Source organism: Magallana gigas, chromosome 9, assembly GCF_963853765.1.
Source record: "Magallana gigas chromosome 9, xbMagGiga1.1, whole genome shotgun sequence".
Taxonomy (NCBI): Eukaryota; Metazoa; Mollusca; class Bivalvia; order Ostreida; family Ostreidae; genus Magallana; species Magallana gigas.
In genome coordinates this window covers 27,936,382-27,961,542 of record NC_088861.1, presented here as the reverse complement: position 1 = coordinate 27,961,542, position 25,161 = coordinate 27,936,382, and the positions used below count along the sequence as shown (strand labels likewise).

Sequence of the window (25,161 nt, the reverse complement as noted above, 5' to 3'; positions counted from 1 at the left end):
AAATTGAATTATTTTAATTGTACTTTGGCAATTCACAGTTACTGTTAATATGATGTTAATATATTCCCTCACTTAAAGGTGTCCGTGCACTACGTCCTGTTAGGGATTTAACAATATAGGTTCGACTCTTACATAATTAGTTGTCTTCTTTTTTTTATTTTTGGTTTTTATTTTGCTCTACGTACCTTTTTACACAATGTCATTGATTAGGGAAATATAATGATATACTAGTATATTTCTACAAAATGACAAACAGAAAAGAAACAAGTTAAGTATTTCTAGCATTTGAATAATCCTTTGCTGTATCATTTTGATTAGGAGGCTCATAACGTGAAATCCCTATTCTTCTGTATGATTAAAAATAACGTTGTAGATAATTCTTCGTTGAAGATATAAGCAACTGGATCACTTGTTAAGAATCGCTAGCATCACACCGATACTTAATAGCTTCATAAATTACCAGTCTCTTTGAGCGGACCTATAGATTAGTCGTCTTTCACTAGCAAGTGGGTGCACTTCTCTACCCACAATTCCTTTTTTTCTTGTAACTAAAGCCATTGGTATTTTAGGGACAGAAAGATCTATTATTAGATAGTATATAATTAACCATTATCAACTAATGTTTAAAAAGGCGCTTGCATTGCCGATAGAAAAGAAAATTGACTGAAAACCTCAGTTTTCTAGCATTGTTTTATCGAATTTAACAATTATATTTATTGAAAACAATACTATATTAAGGTAACTGTTTGACCCCGTTTTATTTTTGCTCCTTTCGCTCTCGTTGTCAGCGAGTGAATTCAATACTGTGCGATTTTTTTCCGTTTCAAATGATCTTTCTTCCAACACAACTGTGTCTGAGCGAATTTTCAAGGTTAGAAGGGCATAAGTTACACGAGGTGCAAATAACCCTGTATACAGTAATATTTTGTCCGTGCAACACAATAAAAAGAACATCGTATTTAAAGGGTTATCGTCCTTTTTCACCCTGGATGACTGGTTTTTAGTTATTTCTCTTTATTTTTTAACTTCCTTATTGTATAAGTGTGCACGGGTACAACTGATAACAACATGGGTGTCTTAATGTTTACGTTGATTTGGGGTTATGCTTTATTTGCAGTTGTACAGAAATCGGCAGCAAGGATTTCAACATCTCAACTTCACCAAGACATTGATGTAGTAGAGTTTGCAGTTGAGTCAGACACGGCATCAACAGTGGTGGACTTTTGTAAAAGATATGGATGCTCATTTCTTGGAAAGGTACTTTCATTATCGACTGCATTTATATATACCACACTAGCACATATATTTTTTAAACATATGCATGATGATTGTGTTTTTCTTCACATAAAAGTATGCTTAGTCGAAGTCAAAGATCAAAATCGATATAAAGTTATTTGAATATGACTATATCAAATCTGCAAAATAAACACAATGTTGATCTTCATTACATATTTGGATCCTATTAAGAATATGGAAATATGTTTCATCACATGTTCATCTTGTAACAGAATGGAATTAGCATAAAGACTCTTTAATTTGTTTATAATTTGTTTCCGCATCTTCTCTGTAATATTCTGAAAAGTTGACTCACATTTATTTAAGAAAACAAAATTGGCAATAAACTGAAATGATCTTTAGTATACTATCTCATAGATTTGTGTTCATGTGTTGCTATTTAATAAAACTGAAGGGTGTATTCTTTTCTAACCAAACCAATAACTAGCAAGGAAATATTTTACCCATGTATCAATGTTGATCTTATTTCCTGCAGGAGATTAAACCTAAAAGTCAACATATTATTTATTAATGTTCCGTTTTAGATAACAAGCAAATATTTCCATATCAAATGCAAGGAATGGAAAATAAGAAAATTTGGTGGAGAAAAGAGACTGCAAGACTCTGCGAGGAGATTTTATCGGGTAATTTTTTAATATGAGATTAGATATAAAAAGGTCCTTAGCTATAATATAAATTTCAAAATTCTTATCATTGCCTTTACTCTGTTTTTTTTATTTACTGTGTAAAGGCAATGCACAGTGTGTCAAAATAACAAACTAAAAACTGTTTTTTAGAAATATCTTTAGGCTGATTATAATCTTTCTTCTTTTTCTTTTAGACGTTTCTTTAAACCTTACCATCTCGCTTGTTTGTTATCCGATTTAATTCAAATTAACAGGGTACATTGGAAATGTCAATAGCTAACTATGACTAAAAGATTTGTGCGATCGGTACTTCCTGTTTCGAGAAATTTCCCTTTAAAAATTATTTTAATGGGTCTTGTGTACCTAAAAAGGCTCCGAGATGGTCGGTAGAAAGAAGTTTTAAATTACAAATCTTCAAAGTAGGCACTTTAACGTTGTCCTCCCAGTTTTATCAACATACTTATTCTATTAACAAACTGAAAACGAAATTTTTGTTTTAAAAAATGTTAAATTTTGCTCATGTTTTTCCTCTATAAATTTTTAGTCCTAAATATTTCCTAAATACATATAAAACAAAAGTTGTGCAAAATACCACGGGTTTTCATTCGGTATTATGAAAAAGGGGCTGGCCCCTTAAATTAGTGATCTAGATCCCTTAAAATCCTTTGCTTTATAACTCTAAAATGGTAAATTTTTCAAAAGGGGTACCGCTAGAAAAAATGTAATTTGTGATCTTATTAATCTCATAAAACTGTTTTTGTGTTCGGGTATTGCATAATAAGAGGGTAAAAAGTAATTCGTGTAGACCAGTACTCGTGGCAATCTGGCAAATAAACGGTACCTGCTTGTGCTTAAAAGTAAAAAAAAAAACAAGACGCATAAACGTTGATTCTGACTAGTTGGAATGCTACACATTATCAGAGAAATGCTTTTATTGTGTCCAATTTTTTAACACGTTTATACATATTTGTTAATTTAAAAGTTCATATATGAAAACAAACTTTAAAAAGCATGAAGTGGGATTTAATTTAATCTTTTCATCTCCACCACTTCTAATATTTAGGCACATGGTATAAATGAAAACTATTGTCATTTCTGCAATTGCATTCTAAAGCATTCCTTCACGTAAGCTTTGTGTGTATGGTTTCATAACTCATCCCTTACATGTAGTGAGAGTCACCGAGCGTGGATCCGTTAATGACACAAATATTTTACATTTGACCTACAAGTTTTACGTGTGCAATGACAGGCAAATGCTATGATATTTTAGAGAAATAGATTTTTGGTCATCACAAATTCATTTCATCGGTTTTTTGTTTTGTTGTTGTTGTTGTTTTTTAATGATAATAAGTCCGTATGCTGCTTCTTTACTTGCCATGCTATGAACTGCACCGTGATCGATGATCGGTCAGTTAACCAACCACATGTTAAAGATAATTCTTTAAATTGTATTGACATAATTTAATATATTCTATGCTATAAATTAGAACAACGTTCAATAAAACTCTCTCTCTCTCTCTCTCTCTTTCTCTCTCTCTCTCTCTCTCTCTCTCTCTCTCTCTCTCTCTCTCTCTCTATATATATATATAGATAGATATTCTCCGATATTTCACATTTTTTTTTCGTTTTTGTCCGTTTTGAAAAAAGATTAAGTTGTTTAGTCCGTAATCTTGTATGCAGGGTTTATCCTGCCAGGATATGATGTAAATTTTTCTAAGGCTATGTTGGGTTTACTAAAGCTTAAATTTTGTCAGCAGCTCAACACCCAGCCTATTTCCCCTATTTTAAGCAATTTACCGAATCATCACTCTCTATGGTAAGACGAATCTAAATTGTGCAATTCATGGCTCTACTACCCCCAGGGCACCACAGGTGGGGCCAAATATGCAACAAAAAAAGAGCCAACTATCTTATTTTCTACTACTTCACATATGAGGGAAAAACTGAATGCATGGTTATGATGTCCATGAAGCCCTCTACCAAAATTGTGGAATTCATGACCCCTTGTCAGGGGTTCAGGCTCTAGGGCGGGACAAATATGGCCATATATATGTAGAATAAATGTATTAACTCTTAAGAAATATTCTTCTCTATTCCCATATATATTTAAGAAACACTTAATTCATGGCAATGATGTCCATGGAGTTCTCTACCTTAATTGTGAAATTCACGACCCCTTGGTCAGGGGTTTAGGCTCTAGTGCAGGGCCAATACATGGAAATGTATAACCATATAGTAAACATGCATTTAATCTCAGAAAATCTTCTTCATACTCACACATGTGGGAACAAAATGAATGCACGGTTATGATTACCACAAACTCCTCTACCTAAATTGTGAAACCTTGGCTCAGGGGTTTAGGCCATAAAGGGGAGGGGGGCAATATGGCTATTTATTGTTAATGCATATAATGTTTTAAAATCGTCTCCTCTACTCTCACAAATCTTTAAGAAAAAATGACTTCATAATTACCGGTATGTTAACCAGGAAGTCCTCTACTAAAAATGTAAATTTTAAAATATAAAAAAATTGTTTACTCTAGGGCGGGTCCAAAATTGATGTAAAGTGTTAATGCATGTATTGTTTAACAATTATTTTCTCTACTTTCACACACCTGTATGCATGTATTACAGTAAATGGAGTGATCTTCACTTGCTTCTTCATATATAATGGAGTTATCTTCCTGTGTTTGTCCTATTGAGTGATTATTCATTGATTGTAATGTAATTAAGATTATCATTTGAAACAAAAACAGTTTGTAAACTTTCTAAATAAACAAATAGACTTGTTAATAGTAAAGTAGTAATTGGCCGACCAAAATCACTGATAAGCAGTACATGCAAAATGATTTTGGTATAAATGTAGATGTTGACAACATCTTCAAAGATGGAACAAGAGAAGTGTGTATCACAAGAAAAGCTCTCAATAGTTGTTTTTGAAAAATGCCTACAGGGAGAGTTCAGAGTTTCCGAAAACTACCGGTCCTACCGGAAAACCGATAGAAAATCGAATTGACCGATAACATTTCATATATTACAGGTCCGAGGAAAGAATAATATAAATTGTCATCAATAGAAACAGAACAGAAATAAATTAAAGATTGCATATTTTAGAATTATTTATGTAAATTAATTCTAAATTATAGATTTTAGAGGTTTTTTTGGTTATTAAAGCTCTTCATATTTTTTAAAGTAATTACATAACACTAAAAAATACTGTAACATAAATATCTGTTTTAATTGGACTGATAAAATTTGCTCCGGACTGGTAGAACATGCTCAGTCATCAGTCCGAATGACTGATAGAATTTTCTGGTTCTTAAAAACTCTGAGAGTATCTGTCTGCCCCTGGGGATGGGGGAGTGGTGGTTGTTTTAGATAAAACATGGATACCAGCCATTTTGTTTTAGTTTATCTATGAAAACATATACACATTAAACTTATTTGAAGTCGACAAATATGGGAACATTATTTTCTATCAGAGTATTGCACATTTTTGAGTATCAGGTAATGTACTCTATTATGATCTGTAAGTTATTCATAAATTAGAATTATAGGTTTCAGAATCCTTTTTGAAATAGGTGGTTATTATTACTATATCATAATTTTTCAACTTGAAACTTAATTAAATGCATATATGAGACTCCTCGACAAGTTTGCATATGGGCTATGGTACTCAGGTGGCCTTTTAGGCCTATTGGCCTCTTGTAACATTCCAAAGTTTTAAAATTATTGCTGCAACTGAATGTAATTTCTAGTATGCCATTTTGGAAAAAGGTATGATTGAGTAGCTAAATAAAACCACTTCAGGTATATAAATAATTCAAGCAATGAAGGTCAACGAAGCCACATAGCTAAATATTAATTTAATATTAATTTGTTCATTGTTTTTCCTTTAACCTAGCAGCTGGGGTAGTTGCTACTGTTATCATGATAACTGATTTTTCAATCAGTTGGAAAGGTTGTCGATTTACGATAATCGATTTGAGATTTTATGATCTATAATTATCAGTTTTTTACATGTTAAAATACTATACCTATCATTTATTTCTTATTCGGTACTTAATTAAATGAAAACTGTTGCAAAGTGGTGGTTGTTTTCTTTTTAATCTCAAAAGATATGTAACACTCTAAGACAACTCGATGGTTGTGGCCATCTTTAGACAGTATTGATTAGTTAATACAGATTTTTTCTTTACGAAATAATAGTTAATAGCTAAACAAATCATATCTTAAAATTTTACACAGATCTGATGGTTATTTTGTCTACCATCGAGCCTCCTTAATGGAAAACAATACAGCACACCTCTTATAAATTAGGCCAGCAGAACCTACTGGAAAAATTCATGACTACTTTTACCGAGTAGAATTTTAGAAAAGGGGTTCACCACATGTGCATTGTATGTTCTGGGTTCAAAACGCCCCAAATTTAGTGCAAGACGGAAAGCAGACAGTGTGTGATTTCATTATAAAAATATATAACATGCTCCATTCCAAGCGAAGAGGAAGATTTAAAGTTGCACAATGCGGTTCTCCAAGTCCAGCAACACAGTAAAAACCATTTTAAGTCGTGTAGAAAAGGTGGGAAAGAATGTCAATTTAATTTCCCCAGAACGCCATCAAGCAAAACATTCATTTCATCACCAACTGAGGAAACATCAAAAGCTGAAGTCGAAGTTGCAGATGATGAAATAAAGCTACAAAGATTAGAGGCAAGGAATGTTTTACAGAATTTTTGGGAAAAAATTCAAGCCGATGATTTTGATGTTGATAAAACAACAACAGACATTTTCAAAGATCCTAAAATCACACAAGAGCTCTATGAAGAAGCGTTTCAGTTGATGACGGCGATACAAACTATTGTCCTTAAGAGGAACCCCAAAGAACAGTGGATTAATCAGTATAACTATATTTACTTACATGCTGGGATGCCAATATGGACATATAGTTTGTTCTTGATCCTTTCAGTTGTATTGTCTATGTAGTCTCCTATATATCAAAAGCTGAGAGAGAAATGGGCATGCTATTGTAACAGACAAAGATAGAGGCTTCTGAAGGAAACATGAATGCAAGGAAAACTATGAAAACAATTGGATCGGCATATTTATCTAATCGGGAGTTCAGTGCGTGCTCAGGAGGCTGTTTTTCGAATTTGCAATCAAAGAATGAGAGAATGCTCGAGAAAAGTGGTATTCGTTCCAGTAGGAAAAAGCCCGACAAGGTTGAGCAAACCTCTCTCTGTATTGATTTAAAACAAAACACAGATCCCTGAAATGAAAGACAGTGATTCAGAGAACCAGTACGATGAAGATGACATTTGGATGACGACCATTGTTGATCACTATCAACAAAGACTCGTTTGTGAACCTTTTCCAAATATGTTTGTTTAGAAGGATCAAACAAATTAGTGCATGTGAAACAAATTGTAGAAACTACATTATTGTTGACAGTATTTACAGGAACAGCTGCATTCAATATAGATGGTTGCACAATCCACCATGCGTTCTCCTTGAACAAGTACATGCCGATTCCATATGAACCACTGAGAGAGCAAAGTTTAAGTCCACTATGTGCTAAGTTGGAAAATTTGCAAATACTTGTCATAGATGAAGTATTTATGGTTTACAAGAAACTTTTGTATTATATACATGAAAGGCTGATACAAATTAAAAGAAATAAGTGTCCTTTTCGTGGTGTATCAGTTCCTGCCGTTGGGGACTTTTATTAACTGCCACATGTGAAGCAAAGTAAAGCTGAAAGATTATACAAAGAAAATGCTACCTATCCTTGTGACATTTGGATTGAGTATTTCAAACTTGTAGAATTAGATGAAATAATGCGTCAAAGAGAAGATCTAGCCTTTGCAAACAACTTCAATTCGATACGTACTAGAACTTTAAACCAGGAATTAGGAGAACACGTTTTGCATATGCTGAAACGATGTATTCGAGTGGGAAATGAAAATGCTTTACAAGTGTTTGCAGCAAACGATGAGTTCAATGAACTTAATTTAAAGATGATTAAGGGTTCTTGCACAGATTTACGAGAAATATTGGCAAAAGATTTTGAAAGGGACAAAACATGTGGGAAAATGTCTTTCAGGTAAAAACCGTTTGTACGACACAATAGAGATGGTTTGTCCAGCTTTCTAGTATTATATGTATCTGTTAATGCAAGAGTCATGTTAATTTGAAATATTGATGTATCAGATGGACTTGTAAATGGGGTTATTGGAACAATCACTGAATTTATAAAAAAGAATCAAATGGAGACCTTAAATCAATCAATGTCTTGTTTGACGACCAAATTGTTTGCAAAAAAGCGGAATAAGAGAAGATGAAAGTTTTGTAGTTTGTAGATTCATAGAACTGAAGAGCAACAAATAAAACTTTCATCAGACATCAGTTTCCCATTCGATTAGCATGGGCTTGTACTGCACAAAAAGTGCAAGGACTTACAACATCTGAAATAGTTGTTGATTTAAACAGAGTTTTTTCTCCTGGTCAGGCATATGTTGCTCTAAGTAGGGTAACATCTGTGCTAGGTTTAAGTATATCAGTTTCCAGTGATAATGTACTAATGTCTAAAAAGCTGCATCTCTTCAGAGACAATGATTGTACAAGGGATCACACAGTGGACAGAACTATTGTTCTTCACAATGTTAAAAGCCTACGCATGCATTTCGATGAGATGGTACACGATTTCAGAATTTTAAATGCAGATATGATACATGTATGCTTGATCGAGACATGGTTGTCAAATTTTGACGGCATAGAAAAATTCTATATAGAAAAATTTCAATTTCAAAGGACTAAGTGCGGTTTTATGCAATTTTTGCCCCCCAAAATCGAAGTTTTAGAAAGAGCTTTAAAATAAGGTGAAAGATAGTTAAAATCATATTGGAAATAAAGGTGTAAAAGGTTATCACCACAGTGACGTCATAATGTAGAAATGACGTCATGAATATTGCATTATTTTGATAAATTGATGTTTTGTAGCAAAATATGGGTGTTTTCCGATGGTTTTTCGACTGGGAAACATCGAACGCAGGCTTGCTCAAGTACCATATTTTAGTATAATGTGTATAACTATCTGAAGAAAAGTATATGTTAAAATCGCACTTGAGCAGACCTGCGCTCTATACTTCCGAATGCAAAATATAGAGCAAAAATGAGAATATTTTCATTTGTTTGCAAATTTGCGGGAATTGGGCCATTTAGGTGACGTCATAGATACACAGCGAATGAGCAATGATGACTAAAATCATTATTAAAGTTATAGGCATCCTCTATACAATGATTTGTGAAGATTTTATTTTTATACGATACTATTTAAAAATTGGTTGAAATCGGGGGCAGATAGTTGACCATACCGCACATAGTCCTTTCAAATTTGACCAGCTTACAAGATATCAAGCCTATGACGACGTGGATGACATTTACAAAAAGTTAATAACATCAAAAGGCGGTGGCATAGTAATATATATTAAAAATACCTGCAATATTATAAGAAAACAGCTTCCTGTAAAAAACATTGAGGAAGACCCAATGAATCATATTATCTATATTGTTCTTTACAGAACAAACGTTTACATCTCCCAGAAATTTCGAATGAATTTAGAAATGCTTTTACAGGAGTTAGACAACAAAACAGACGACAAGGTTGTTATGGGAGACTTTAAAGAAAATTTATTTGCATCGGATGTTTCAGTTCTCATACTTATGGAACAATATGGGTATCACCAGTCTGTAGATTTCCCAACTATAGAAAATGCTACACTTATTGACCGTGTGTATTCAAAACTACATCGAGCAGAAATTCAAGCAAAGCCGATACCAATTTATTATAGCTACCATGAGGCTATTTCAATAAATATTTCACAGAGAAGCTAATAAGCTAAAAAACAATATTTTGCGAAATGAGAGATAATCGGGTATCCAGTTTCCATTGGTTATACTGATTTTTTGAATTGCGACCAATGTTGTTACAACTTACAAATAAATATCCACAAGAGAAATCGGTTCTTTGGCCTGTTAAGTGGAATGTTATTATGATAGTTGTGTTTTTCGATGAATCGAGATGACAAAATTTATGTATAGAAAGTCTTTGCTTCGTTTTTGTTGGGTTGATTTAAATTGTGCTCTCTAAAAAAACAAGTTTTGAGATTCTGCTTTCCCATGGAGGTATACCTATTCGTAAATATCGCTTGAAAGTATACGTTGCGGCCCGATACAGCATTGCGTTGAGTAATGATATCTATAATTGGTGTGTATTACACTTGCGATTTGGAGCAAACATTATGGTTCGCGTATTTTTTTATAAATCCTCCCATTTATTAAATACATATCACGTAGAAACAAACGCCAGGAAAAGAAAACTTATAATAGAATTGAATTTGCTAGTTACAAATTGAAGGCATTTGAGAACAAACAGGGCGATGTTAACGTACATGTGTAAACAATGTTAATGGGGGAAAACATTAAAAATTATAGTTTAATCTAACACAAATTGTTCTTTGTTCATCGAATGACCTTATTTAGTTTATTTTAAAAAAAAAATCGTCACCAGCTACGTAAAATAAAAAAGTATAAAACTGTAAAATGGCACCTCGATCTGATGGTGAATTTAACACTCCTTCATCGGTTAGCGTGTTTTAGAGAGTCTTCGGAAAATAAAGCGTCAACATTAATAGTAATTGATGAATTTTGAGGTAATTTAATGTTCCTACAGACTGAGTTACAAAATAAAAATGTTGTGTACTAGTATGTTTGAAGGCACATGTCAGTTGTAAAATAAAATGTGCCATTGATCGATTTATGTTCTATAAAATGTAATTTCTGTAATACCTATTGTGAATTCTTTGATTTAAGCTCCACAAAATAAATAATGCCACAAATTAAATTGATGCGTTATTGTAAAGAATGATTGAATTTAATCTTTAAAGCACGATGCTGATAAACAAATTTGGGAACCTGTTTAAAACATCCATCTTTACACCATAAAACACAAAAAGTGATTATTGAAAGAACAACCCTTGGTCAAATTTGCGGCGATTTGATTAATTTTTGCACTCTTGATACAAAGTAAACGTCATAGCTCGCATTAGGGAATGAAATATCAATATCGCGTAAGATTGGGCAGGACATCAAATCGGACAATAAAACGCTTCATTAATAAGCTGCAACCCGTGATTCGACCTGTTAAACTGTAACATCATCTATAGACGAGTTTGTTGCAAGAAATGATTAGGTCTTCCGTCGTAGCTGCGTCATACTTGTGACGTGATACAAAAAATTGATAGCTGACCATGGTACCATATTAGATGTATAAACACTGAGTAAAAGAAACGAAGTACTTTACTACATGTTTATAAGCAAATACAGATCTTAACACGTTGTCTATAGTTTGATTCGCCGTATTTTATTCACACAGTGGGACTGTGGTTATGGCCGGTATGAAGATGTAAAGAGCATTGGCAAACATTTTACACACATTTTTATCGAACGCAAGCACCAATGAATATTTTAGTATATATGCGGAGACCCTGGAAATTTTACAGGGAGTTTTGAAGAATAATTTTGTTTTTCGAGGAGGGGGAGCATGCACGGATCAGAAAATTTTTCCGAGGTGGGGGTTGAGGGTCTTAAGGTTATATGAGTTTGCCAAGGGATGTCCGAGGCATATTTTTGGTAAGTTTATAATGCACACGTAATTGAAAGAAATTTTGCCGGGGGGGGGGGGGGGTCTCGAACCCTTCCCCTTCCCATCTAGATCCGCGCATGGAGAAGACCGATGCCGGTAATTTTACTGTAATTTTAACCATTTTTATTTAATTATTCATTTTCAAAATTATCGGAATGTCAATATTACCTGTCAAAGCAGTTAAAACTTAAGATACGAACCTTTTAGTCTCAGTGAGTATTGCGTCCGCGTTCAAAAGAAATGGCAATATTCAAAAAATTCGGATGAACGATCTGGGTCCTAGGTCGTCCATCCGATTCCTTTTCAAACTAAGAGCTACAGACCTGCAGTTAGAGATTGTCAAACTCTTATTGATTATGTCAATTTGTTTTGTCTCAAAAAATCAGGTTTTTTTTAATCAATAAAGGTTTACCTTAAAAAAAAGAAGAAATCGGGCACAATTTTCAGCGCTAGCATTTTACAATTTTATGGTCTTATAGAATTTCAAGAAGCAACTCTTCATTGCTTTATCCGAAATATTGCATGGAAAAAAGATTTACATCGAATTTTTTTAATTACAAAAGGATATACAAAATGAACTTAGATTAACCGCTAACAAACAGGCATAAACAGAGACTGATAACTAATAATTTCTTCTCTTTTTTTACATCAAAAGGAATTCAAGAATAAATCAAAATATATTTTTTCTTTATATGCGTTAATGAAAACGTAGATCAGCGAGGGGTTCTTTGTCGTGCAAGCACCTACTTAATAGATTGTTACACGGATCTAAAACGATGACAAATATCGAAAAGGCAATATTGTGGGTGAAGGATGAATGTGAAGTTTGTTTTTGAGGTTAAGTTATGATACATGTAATTATAATTATCTGGATCAGTTTTGTTTGTTGGTTTGTTTTGTTTATTAAAAAGGGGAATAAAGAAAATGAGTAATTTCTAGGCATGTAGTATCGTTTTTGAATGTGTGTATGTGTGTGTGTGTGTAAGGGGGGGGGGGGGGGGCAAACTCATCCAACAAAGCTTGACAAGACAAAAAAAAGGGAATTTTTGAATTTTCCAAAATCTTCCAAATCTAATTCGGGGGGGGGGGGGGGGGGGGGGGCTTAGTATATCTAAAACTACAACTTCAGACATATATTTTCTTATTATCATTGGAAAAAAAGAAATATTGTATCACGCAGTTATTATGCGCAGATCATGCATGCACTCCTCTATAGTTTTCACAATTACATGTATCAGTTACTACATGTACACGTACTTACTAAGAAGAAATACATTTCCAAAGAGATGATATCGCTAAATCATAGTTCATTTAATAGTTAAGTTTCAGCTTGTCTTCTGCCACATGCAAGCACATGAGTAATCCTGATTTAGAAATAGGTATCATGACGGGGGGGGGGGGGGGGGGTTCATCGCAACAAGATTGTGTACTAACGAACTAGAGTGTACATTCATTGTTAATTTATTATTGATGTTGAATTATTATAAACAAAAAAATAATTAATTTATTATAACATGCAGTCTGGAAAGTTAACTGGAAGAACTAAATTGCCATGGGGTTTTGTTTTCTCTATCTGCTGGACGATTTCATTTGTCTTAAATTTATAATACACAATGCTCACACGTCAACCGATTAAAAATGACTGTATTATGGATTTATAAATCGTTCTAAAACATTCGATCTGATATATCATTGTTGACAATTCAAAACTTTGAACGATTAAATTGGTTTTTATACCTACCCCGACCCTGACGAAAGAATCAATTCTGACCAATGGAAATTTTATTTACAAGACTCCGCGCCAGAATGTCTTATTCATTAATTTTTCGCAGTTATAGTAGACGAGTCCAAAAAAGGAACTTTTGAGACACATCATACAACGTGACCATGTACCATGAATGCAGTTTACTTTGCGTCTATTTTCTTATAATTGAGAGTCCTTCTTATGATTGCTTGAAAATGAGGGAAAACCTTGAATATTGTAAATCTTTGTGTCATATAACATGTGAAACTGTTTTCATTCCACCCACAAACATGATATAATGAAATAATTTTAATGAAAACAATATAAATATACGTCATAAATCCCATATCAAACAACATATTACCACTTGAATCTGTGCGTCTTTTAATGAATTAATGAACAGAGGCAAATTCTAAAATGTATTTTTAAAAGTAATGCTAGGTGCAAGTCTGTAGCCCTTGTATGAAAAATTTCGGATGGTAGTCAATTTTTCCGGGATCCAGACCGAGAGCTACATGTATGCAGCTAAGGTAACTAATAATGCTTCCAATGAAATACTTTATTTAGTAATGCAAGCTTTTAAGAAAGAAGTACTTATCGTTGTTTAAAAAAAACACCCCAATACTTTGTCTTACATTCGCTATTTGTAAAACAAGCAGAACCAGTATCAGTCCGACCCTCACCATATACATTGTTCGAATTTAATTGCCCTGGTAGTGCATTGCTTTGCATGTTCACAATTTCTTTTAAAAATTAAACACTTAAAGTGTTTATCTATAAGGCTATTAATTCATATGTACACATAGCGTACACACGTGATTCAAAATAACCCAGATGGAAAACGATAAAGAATTCAGTCATTGGTTCTACATTTTATAGAATTTGTAATTCTAATTAAAAAAGATAAACATTGCGGGTCTGACTGTTTGTTAATGTGTCAATCTATCAATATACAGTTTGTTAATTATTTTCGATTGCTAAGGCTACAGCGTATTTGATGAACATTGAACCAACAATTTTCCATGCAACTTTTTTCCATGGGAAAAAGCGAGTACAATTATAAATTTTTGGAATTTAGAATTGTTTTTGTCATAAATGATTTATAAATTGCTGCTGAAGGTTGTTTGGTATTTTCGTTTGTAGATGTTTTGCAAATAAAAAACACGAGACGCGGGGCAAGTCATAAATAATATATTTAATAATCATAACTAAAAATAAGCGGCTTTGGATTCAAATATTATCGTAAACGAATATTAAGTTCACTTTTTAAATCATCTCCATGATGATAATATTATCTGTAATTGAGTTTAATTACCATGCATTGGAACCATTTTATTAACACATCTCCCAGTACTGAAACAATTCAAAATGTCTCCGTTACAGTAAAACAGTGGGGCGTTCAACATGTGTACGTCCAGCTCTACAAGCACATGCACTGTCGTCTGGGCGAAGGCCTGAATACAGCTAGCGAATGTACTATCGATCGGTTACCTGAGTCTCGTAATGCATCTGTATATAGAAAGGTGCACAGTTATGAACAAACAAGAAAAATAAGGTAAAAGAGGTTCATCTTTATGAAATGAAAATGTACATATGAATAAAAACATTTGGGAATTTTATGTGGAATCATCTTTACGCGCTGCATGTAATAGTTAGTGCATTACAAGAAGCCCTTTCATAACCTCCTACACGTGCACACACCCACAAAAATGGACCGAACTGACAACAATTGTTTCTGCAAATACTGACTATAAATTACGAAAACATCAAATTGAATAGTACGGAAGAATTTGGTTTTAATTTCTTTACAACTTTGCTTCAATAATGCATTAGAAGTTGTTATTCTTTTACAAGTTATTGACAAAAAAAACTTTGGACGCCTCTAACACCCTAATTATAGGGACCAGCCCCTTTTTCTGTATACCGAATGAGAGGTCTCGGTAAAACCAAGAACTTTAAAAATACATTTTATAACAAATTATTATCAGGTAGAAAACTAAAACGGAAAATATGCGATTTTTTTGCATTTTTTTCTAACCTTCGTTTCAACATATATACCACTCTTTTTATTTGCATTTGAATAACAAATAAAGTATGTCTTGCACAAATTCACTGTATCAGCTTTCAAACCAGCCCATCTTTGAGACTCTGCAAGTCATTGTTAAACCCACCGGACAAAAGAGGTTGTTAAATTTAACTAAAAGGGGAATTACTCAAAACCGGATGAGGATTTTCATCAACTAAAATATGCAACGACAACATAGCGCGGCATGTTATCAGACCTGAAAATTTCAAAACAATCGGTGAACAAACGAGCGAGATATTAAGGATCAAAGTTGGCGTCTAAAATAAAAAAAATTCTGAACATTTTTCAGAATAATAGTAAGGTCTTCCGATCCCAGCGGAAGACCTTAAATAGTGTCGTCACTAAACGCATCGCTATATCGGCCAAAATGTATAATCTAGGGGAGACTTGGGATAACTAACTTGGAAAACTACTGCAATGCCTGTTATTATATACAATACATGTGATTCAAACTAATCGTTGAAATACGCGCTTAAAAGATAATGTAGAAAAGTAAGTTACCAGCTTTTATGTTAAAGAAAACATATCTTTCAAGATTAAAATTATATCAATGCATGGAATAACGAATGACGCGGCTTTACAAGTCTATTTTCATTACATTGACAATTGTATTCACTCTATTTCAACTCACGCAGCTTCGAAGGAAGACCTACTCGTTGCTTTGCAACGAGCTCTGCTCTAGTTCTTTTTTTCTCTTCTTCTTTTTTTTTTTGTTGATACTAAACAACGCGACTGTTGCCTTAGTTTTGAAATAGATTGTAAAAACTGATTCAGAATACCCAAAATGAATTTGAAAAAGAACAAGTATAAAGTAAAACTATTTGAAATTTTTATGTATGAGGCATTAGTTTATACATGTATGGCCATAGAAATCAAGTTTTGAATAATACATATGAAAGATTATATGTTGACCCCATAATAATAACTTGATTCGTAAATGCGTTGCTACAATCAGGACGATGGAAAATCACCCAAATCACAAAGCATTTACCCTAATCGCAACTTTCCAGGCCTTCTTACATGTACATAGCTCGCATAACTCTGAAAGGCATCAGATGTATCACCGTCGGATCTAGTCAAACTACTTATTGTCTTAACAACAGGCTATTTACTTTCCTGTCGAGTATTTAAGGGATTAGGTACACTTATCATATTTTGTATTGCCCAAAAATCTTCGAGAAAATATTATAGATTAGATATGTTATTTTTCTAAATGTTGCCGCATAAATAACAGGTCTTTCGCGTGCATGTCACAAAATTTGCCGAAGTATGGAATATGTATAACATTTTTAAGTTACGTCTGTCATTCTTGCTATTTGAAAGTATCTGATAGACAATAATGGAGGTCCTGGATTAATTTTCTGCGTATTAAATGATTTGCGATGTAAATTAATCGCCAAAGCGAGCATTAGATGACCGCGAATATAACCGGAAATAGGGTACAATATTTTTTGGTGATTGGTTATTTGTTTTAGTTTCTATATTGGTAAAGATGCAAGGCTATATAGAATTCAATTTTGGTTGAATATAAATATTAATGAAGGAGAAAACCATTCACATGATTTTCCAATGCACATGAATTTCTACTTTTTGTAAGTCCAAAATTAAACGATTTAGACTCAGCATATACTTAGGTTTACTTAGCTATTTGATTTTTCCGTATTTTAACATTCGTAGGTTATAAAATATATGTGAGGCATTTCTTAAAACAAAGATTAGACCGAGCAAATCTTAAAGTTACATGTAATAATTGGTTATTTTTTTTGTAGATCAAAAGTTTAGAAAGGCAATATTTCCACATTTATCATCTCAGAACAAATGACCCTCAATGGTCAAATATGTGGAACTTGGTACTGTTATATGATTTTTATTCTCTTATCTTGAGTTCAAATAAAAAATAATCATCTGATAATCACTGCTATTTTGAAACCTAAAAGATGAGAGAACTATGTTATTTTGAACTCATCAAACAAAAGCATATATCTTTTTAATCCATCAAAAGAACGAAGATGTCTTTCCAAACACAAGAGTAGCGGAGGCTTGGAGACACGGATTAAATGGCTCTGGAATTACCATTGCTGTTCTAGACGATGGCATCCAAGTCGACCATCCAGACCTCAGAAAAAATATTGTAAGAAATATTAAAATGATGTAAATATCACTTACTACATTACAAAAAATCTTAAATTTTTAAAAATCTTAAATAAAATACTTTATCATTATTTCTTCTTTAGGATACCTATCACAGTTATGACTTCATAGATCTAGATTCAAATATCACTCCAGATAGAATCACTGACAGGTATATGTACATATAGTTTGATTTTTATGATAAAAGATAACTTAAAAACTATTTTCATTTTAGAGTTATTAATAGCCTTTCAAATTCATATTTTCAATCATGGCAATTATTGTTAAAAACTTCATCAAAAGGTAAATATAAAACTTTAGGTATTTTGTTATTGAACAAAACAAGCATATGGAAAGAATTGAGAGAAGGCGTGTTAATAAAAGCTGAAATTGTGTTTTAAGCTAATTGTCTACGTTATCCTCAATTAGCCATGGTACATCAGTTACCGGACTAATTGCAGCAGAAGCAAATAATGACGTTTGTATAGTTGGAGTTGCTCACGCTTCTACAATTATAGGTACATGAACCAAATACAAATTTCTCTTGAATGTAAAACGCCAGTGAAGTTATGGTTTGATTTAACTATGCTTAATCCTTTGTAGGTGTAAGATTAATTGGCCCGGACGTACCAATCACCGACATTACCAAAGCAAAAGCCCTCAGTTATCATTTAAGTAGGGTAGATATATACTCAAACAGCTGGGGACCCCGAGATAAATTGCATTATCATAGTTTGGGACGTGTTAGCGAGAGTGCATTAGTTGATGGTGTAAAATTGGTAAGTATAGAATTTTTTAACATCAATATAACTTTAAATACACGCAATTATGAAACAGATCAACCTACAACTAAACTAACAAATAAGGAAATGATGTTTGGGTGATTCATGCAGGTCTGAAGGTGGCTTAAAATGCAGAAAAATTGGGTTATGTTAATTTTCGACGCAATGCATGCTACCTCCATTGCCCAAGTGTATCACCAAAGAAATCTCTTCTCTGATTTTATTTCATATATATTTTAATCATTCGTTATATATATTTACCATGACAGTGTATAAAAGTAGCTAAAGTATTACCATAGTTCATTAATATTTTACACTTGAAATGTTTTAATTATGATTGTAACTATATGGAAGTCTGGGGTCGTAACCCCGTTCGTGATCTCAATGTATTCATATTTTTGAAAAAAAAAACTTATTTTTTTTTTATTTTAGTTACTTGAAGTTAATAAGAATTAATTTTTGCAATATTCCGCTAAGTATTTACGAAACTGATTATATTACTTTCTTGTGTTTTATATATCTACTAAATGTGAATCTGAACAAAATTTTAGCACGGGGAAATGATTTCAATTAGGGAATAAAACACATTATTGAAATATGGTAAATTTAAGATGTAATTTATGTTGACTGTATTTTTATTGTTGATGTCATTTTCTCTTTTTACGATTAAAAATTATAAACGTAACTGATCTTCATTTGATAAGATCTCTACTGCAAATAGTCTTTGATTTGTTTAACACCATTGAAATTATTGAGATCTTTTTCAAATCATATTTTTTTACTACCATATAAAAGAGAAGAAATGCACATCTAAAAGATATTAGCTATTTCAACTTTATAAACCATCTTCCGAAAATAATAATCTAATGATTGTTGTTATTATTAAACGTTCAATATGATTATATGGAAAACTCATAATAGGTATAGAACAAATAGTCAACGAATGGGTACTGCTTTTCTTTTAAAGAATTAATCATGTTTTTTTTAATTCAATTCAGGGACGAAATGGAAAAGGTGTTGTATATGTATTTGCTGCAGGCAATGGCGGGAAAGATGACAACTGCAACGCGGATGGTTACGTCAGCAATCTTTATACAATTCCAATAACGAGTATAGGCATTGATCAAAAGGCAGCTCCTTATTCTGAAGTTTGCGCTTCAGCTTTCTCTGCAACATATTCAAGCATATCGGAACGATATTTGGTAATATTAGAAAACTTTAATCTGCTTATGAGTCCCTGACATCCCTGCAGTTTTTCATTTTATGCCGGTACGTCAAAACAAGCCGATTTTCATTAACTATAAACATGATTATATCGCCAAAACCAGGTCTCTATCTATGTACCACATTCGGTAACAGATCCCAAACTCGAACACAACTTATACACTAATAGATAAGACTTTAGTTTTTAGGAATAATGATAAATTTAAAACCCTGTCACTTTCAAGTCGAAAGCAGTCAAGAACCTTTTATATCAAAGAAGAAAAAAAAGACTTGTATGCGAAATTTCTTCAAATGTTGTGGATGTTCCTTAAAAATAGTTAAAAAGAGTCGTATTTTTAATATTGCGTTCATAATTATTGATTTTTGCAAACGACATAGATATTAATCTGATGCATGTTAACCAATTCTTATTTTTTTTTCTTTAAAAACTTTTATTCCTACAGACTTCCACATCTCTGAACTCTACATGTATCAGCAACAGCAACCTACGGGGAACGTCTTTTTCGGCTCCACAAGCTTCAGCAATTGTGGCATTAGCTCTTCAAGCAAAGTAATAATACTTGCGGTATTTGCGACTGATTCTTTAATAGACTTTTACTTGTAAACAGCATAAAGCATAGTTTTTTGTGATATTGATGCCCTGTTATGTTTTTGTAACTTTTCTGAGTTTTATGTGTGTCTAAAAGAGCTTTAAATTTTTAATAGGACGGATGTTTACATTTACGTCTATATCATTTTTATATATAAATACATGATATATAATAAGTGCCTCTTTGGGAGCCTCAGGGCAACAGTTGAAAACACTTGTCACACCAGATAAAACCACTGTCAACCGATGCGAAGCGAAGGGGGGGGGGGGGGGGGGGGGCTGGCACCCACACTTTTTCTCGCGGCAAAAAATCTTTGAAAAATTTACATTAAAAAAATTGAATTATCATGGAGTTGCCCCCTCCCGCTTTTGGGAGCATGTATAAGATTGAAATTGAAGTTAATAAGTACTCCCCCCCCCTCCCCGATAAGGATTTTGAAGATTTTGGAAAATTCCTAATTTCCTTTTTTCTTTTCAAGATTTTTTGGATCAGTCTGCCCCCCCCCGCCCTCTTTCAAAATCGATGCTACGTGCCTGGACAATAGTGTTTGAGGGGTGTCAATTTCAACTGCTACCCTCCAAAACAGGCACTATTAAATTTATTATACTGAATGTCTTAATTCTAAAGAAAAATTTACTGTCTTTACTCTTTCATTTTTTTCCTTTAAGAATGGCGTGAATTCTACTACGAACCGTACGCGCATAATTTTCGCGCATGTAACAATTCGTTGTGTTACCTGTTGCCTGCCATGTGTATTGCACAGGGTAACAAAACGGATTATAAGCTGCCTCTAAACCAATTAAATATTAGTATTTGCCATGAAAGTATAATAGCGTCATTTATTTAACATCATGCATTTATCAAAACAAAATGTTGTTAATTTTACATTATAATTTACCAAATTATTTGCAAAGACAAGTGTTTTAATCAAATGAAATTAAAAAATATAATAGATTAGATTTTAATCGTCCTGCTTTCACTACTTTGAATACAAATGACATTGTCGTGGTAGTCCTTCGCTCACATGGCGAGATGTTCAACATCTGATTGTGCAGACAAGTAAACGACACAACATTGACGATGGTTTTGAGAAACAACCTTGGCAAAAGAATGGAGCAGGGTTTAATGGTAAATTATCTTTTGGGTTGTTTTCCGTAAAGTTATTTATATTGGCGAAAATTTCTAACGTCCGACTTTTTTTTTATTATTTACAAACTGAAGTTTAACATCAATATTTAGGTCGTTGTCACTATCGCCTGCTTTTTGAAATGCCCGACAATGTCCAGTCAATAAATTGTAATCGAGTAAGAAATTACTCGACCATGACCGTTTTTGCTGAAAAGCGTTGAATGCGTGTTCGATATGTCTGCCCAAGAATCTTCAAGGTCAGTCGGCGTGGTGGCCCAAACTGAGCTCGGTTCACAATTGTTTTTTTTCCTATCACATTTTTTGCAGCATTTACTTTTGACCTATAAAAATGACGTTCTATATACAAAAAAAAACTTTTTCGTATTCATAATTTTCATCACAGTTCGCTAGATTTTTTACAGACACCACTTAATCATTCTAAGGCTTGACAAAAAGTTCAGTGCAATCAGAAGAGTTGAAGATTCACCATGAAGGCCAAAACGTCATGTAACGGCAGGTCAACATTACTGCTACATTAGGGTAACTAACCTTTCCGATTAACACAGTACAGCTTGACAACAACACAGTACATTTTAGACGAGATCATTGGTCTTTATGAGCGGGACGATATAAATTCAAGATTGAGAAAGCTCCTCAGCATCCGAATTTCGCAGAACTAGACTACATAAACAAATGAAATAACATTCCACTAAGGTTTTTAGTTAAATCATGGGATTTCTATCAGATGTTATTATTAGTGCAATTGGGGAACGTATGAGGTATTAATGTTGTGATTTTAATATCTTAGGGTTTCTGTACCGTCTTGATATTTTTTATAAAGCCCTTGAAATTTTGTGATTGAGTTTTTAAAATAAAAGGCTGTTATTTTTTATTTGTTTTATTTGATTATTGTTATGGTCAAAATAATTGGAATTACGAACAGTATAATACGAACACTTGGCTAGGGCGTTAGAAATTTTGACTAATGTATAAGTAAATTGAAAAGATGCATTCAAAAAAACTTCTTTTAAAGAATATTTCGAGCAGTTTATATTGTGCAAAAGCCCGTCATGTTTATTTCTTTAAATGTCATATGTTAGTGAGTCAGATTGTCGGTTTTGGAATGATGGATGCAGAAGCAATGGTGTCCCTCGCAAAGACCTGGACCCCTGTAGACCAACAACTACATTGTTCTTCTGAAACAAAAAACGTTAACAAAAACGTGTAAGCATATCTTTTATTTTTTTATATAAATATAATCAAATACCACTGCGATATTTAAAGGTTGTAATCAGTACAGTTTCCTACCGCTTTGTTATACAGAAACAATTCGCGGGATGTGTTTAACACAACAATCTCAGAGTTAACCAGTACAATAAAAGAGACTGGTGAAAACTGCACAATACGTTCTCTAGAAAAGGTTCAGATAGATGTGTATTTTTCGTATGAATCAAGAAGAGGAGACATTACTGTGATTTTGGAATCACCTTCAGGAACTGTGTCCTACCTCATGACCCCACGGTCAAAGGACTCTCAGTTAACGCATTATTTATCTGGAATCGTGATTTGGAGATATACATCTGTTCATTTCTGGGGAGAAAACATTCAAGGAAAATGGAACCTATCAATGAAGTACGAACCTGAAGACAGTCTGCCTGCTCACAATGTTTCAGGTATTCATATTTTATACAAGAAAACATAACACAGTAAAAAAGAAGTTTTATAAATAATGCATTTAAAAAAACGTTTTAGTTGTATTTGCTTTAAGCTAAGTGTAACATTTTTTTTTTATTTAGCAACTCTTATATCCTGGAAACTTCATTTTTATGGAATCTCAAAAGGTGCGATTATTTTTGCTTGATTTTTTTAATTGTTCGTTATACTTTAAACATGGTTGCCGCATGGCTCCACTCTAATGACTCTTATGAACACAAATTTTACCAAATATCTCGCAAATATCACAGATGCCTGCGCGAGTCTATCTATTCTAATCGTGCAAATAGGTATATAACTGATTCTTTTTCTTAAATGTCAACATTATAAAAGGAACAAACCTGATATCACCTCTTTGAAGAAAAAATACTAGCCCAGAGACATACTAGTAACCATAAAAAAATTTAAAAACGATCAGAGATTAACTTATGAAAATATAGATATCAATATATTTGTAGATATTGCAAAGAATCCTGACATCCAGAAGATCAATGATAATTCTTCAACAGCCGCTATTGCCACTGCTGTAACAATTGTTGTCATTATTGCAGTTTTGGTTTCTGTTTTGTTATTGTATAAGTATTGGCCCAAATTGAAACAAAGTAACATATTAAATTTACATCGGATGCCAAAAGATATATCCAATTCCGAACCAAGCAGATTTGAAAGGTTCTAATACATGAAAATATTCTGTCCATAGCGACAATTCTTATGTCCAATTTTAAATGATGATGTATTATAAACTACATGTATTCAATACCCATATCTTATTTTGCTAAGTATTGGGTCTTTAGCTTCTGTTTCCATATACAACGTAGATCATTGTAACAATACGAGCTGTAACTGCCGGAAATTCTTACTGTTCAGTAGCGACTCAAAATATTTTTATTCTTATTTTCAGACGGAGTTGAATACTTACTTAAAATATTTTGTTGACATGTCTTGCATGTAGTTTTACTATCAAATATATCTTATTTTTGTGGATAAAAAATATCTATTTACCAACCAAATTTTATTAAAGATTCTCTCAAAAGCTAACAATTTTTACGATGCGGCTTTATATGATTTTGGAAAGAAAAAAAAAAAAAAGTGCTCAATTTTTACATTCCACCCTTAAGTTTGGTATTACTGCTCTGGAAATATCTTTTGTCTTCAAATATAAAAAAAAAACAGTTGTTAAAAATCATTGCATAATATTTAAAAATGTTGCCCCATGGTTTGGGTCAGGGAATATTTCAAAAGTTGACCCCACATCCCCCCATTCCCAACCCCAATACCAACCCCCAACCTGAAAAAAAAGAACAACGAAAATTATGGTCAATCTTCTGTTAGTCAATTTGCTTTGTGTGAAAAAAATATTAAGAACCAGTTATTGTCGCCCTGAACAAATAGTTCATTTGTACATAAATCTTTATCATATTTATAGTGATATCATATTGAAAGATTTGTATATTCATTTAAATGGTTTTTATTACACCTTGTATTATTGTAGAAGCTTATTATGTTGTTCAACAAATTTTATGCAAATATAGTCAACAAATGTAGTTTTTAATAACAGACTTTTAGAAATTGATATGTATGTACACATGTAATTCAAGAGAATGAAATGCAATTACATTACTTTTATCTGTCCAATTGTTGACTGCTTTTCTTATTGTTTTTTCATATCATTTTGCTTCTTGATATCCTTATCGTTTTGTTCCGTAGATACATGATGCATATACATGTGTATTTGATCAAACAAAGAACTATATTCGATAAGGTCTTATTTCTGCCCCCATTATTTCAAATTTGAAAATAAGGAATATCATATCATATCATATAAAAATTGATATTAGATATTTCAATAAAGCACAAAACTGATTATGTCATTTACAGAAATTTTGAAGTTTTATAATCATTTCTCGTGCTTCTAAAATAGGTATAGTCCACGAATGCATTTTCCGGCGGCGGTAATGTTAACGTTAAGGCTCAAAGCTCCGGCCCTAATTTTCGTTCAGCAACGAGGGACCTCTTGAATAAAAGCTCGTCAAATTGTCTCTTTCCTGTTAAAATTTCGTGGCGTGAAGTCAAAGTCGTTTTCCGGCAAAATGCGTCTGCATTGAAAAACTCTGAAAATGAAAGTAAAAGTAGAGAATTTC

The 25,161-nt window shown here is 32.8% G+C and overlaps 1 protein-coding gene across 1 annotated transcript; it reads left to right on the top strand.

The window, feature by feature from the left end:
• The first annotated feature begins 1,042 nt into the window (after positions 1-1,042).
• LOC136271308 (furin-like protease kpc-1) lies at positions 1,043-24,650 on the top strand. Its single transcript, XM_066071037.1, has 14 exons — positions 1,043-1,257; positions 1,821-1,919; positions 17,223-17,303; positions 17,456-17,584; positions 17,688-17,755; positions 18,013-18,101; positions 18,187-18,362; positions 19,364-19,567; positions 20,033-20,139; positions 21,192-21,307; positions 22,408-22,531; positions 22,631-22,980; positions 23,104-23,148; positions 23,479-24,650. The coding sequence occupies exons 1-14, from the start codon at positions 1,069-1,071 to the stop codon at positions 23,694-23,696; spliced, it is 1,995 nt and encodes a 664-aa protein (XP_065927109.1). The 5' UTR covers positions 1,043-1,068; the 3' UTR covers positions 23,697-24,650.
• Positions 24,651-25,161: the final 511 nt, after the last annotated feature.

What these genes read in the sequence shown, in the direction of transcription:
- LOC136271308 (XM_066071037.1), top strand. Translation starts at nt 1,069, where the DNA reads ATGGGTGTCTTAATGTTTACGTTGATTTGGGGTTATGCTTTATTTGCA. An exon ending in CTGCGAGGAGATTTTATCGG is followed by an intron (nt 1,920 to 17,222) that starts GTAATTTTTTAA and finishes TTTTTTTTGTAG; the next exon opens with ATCAAAAGTTTAGAAAGGCA. An exon ending in GCCTGCTCACAATGTTTCAG is followed by an intron (nt 22,981 to 23,103) that starts GTATTCATATTT and finishes TTTTTTATTTAG; the next exon opens with CAACTCTTATATCCTGGAAA.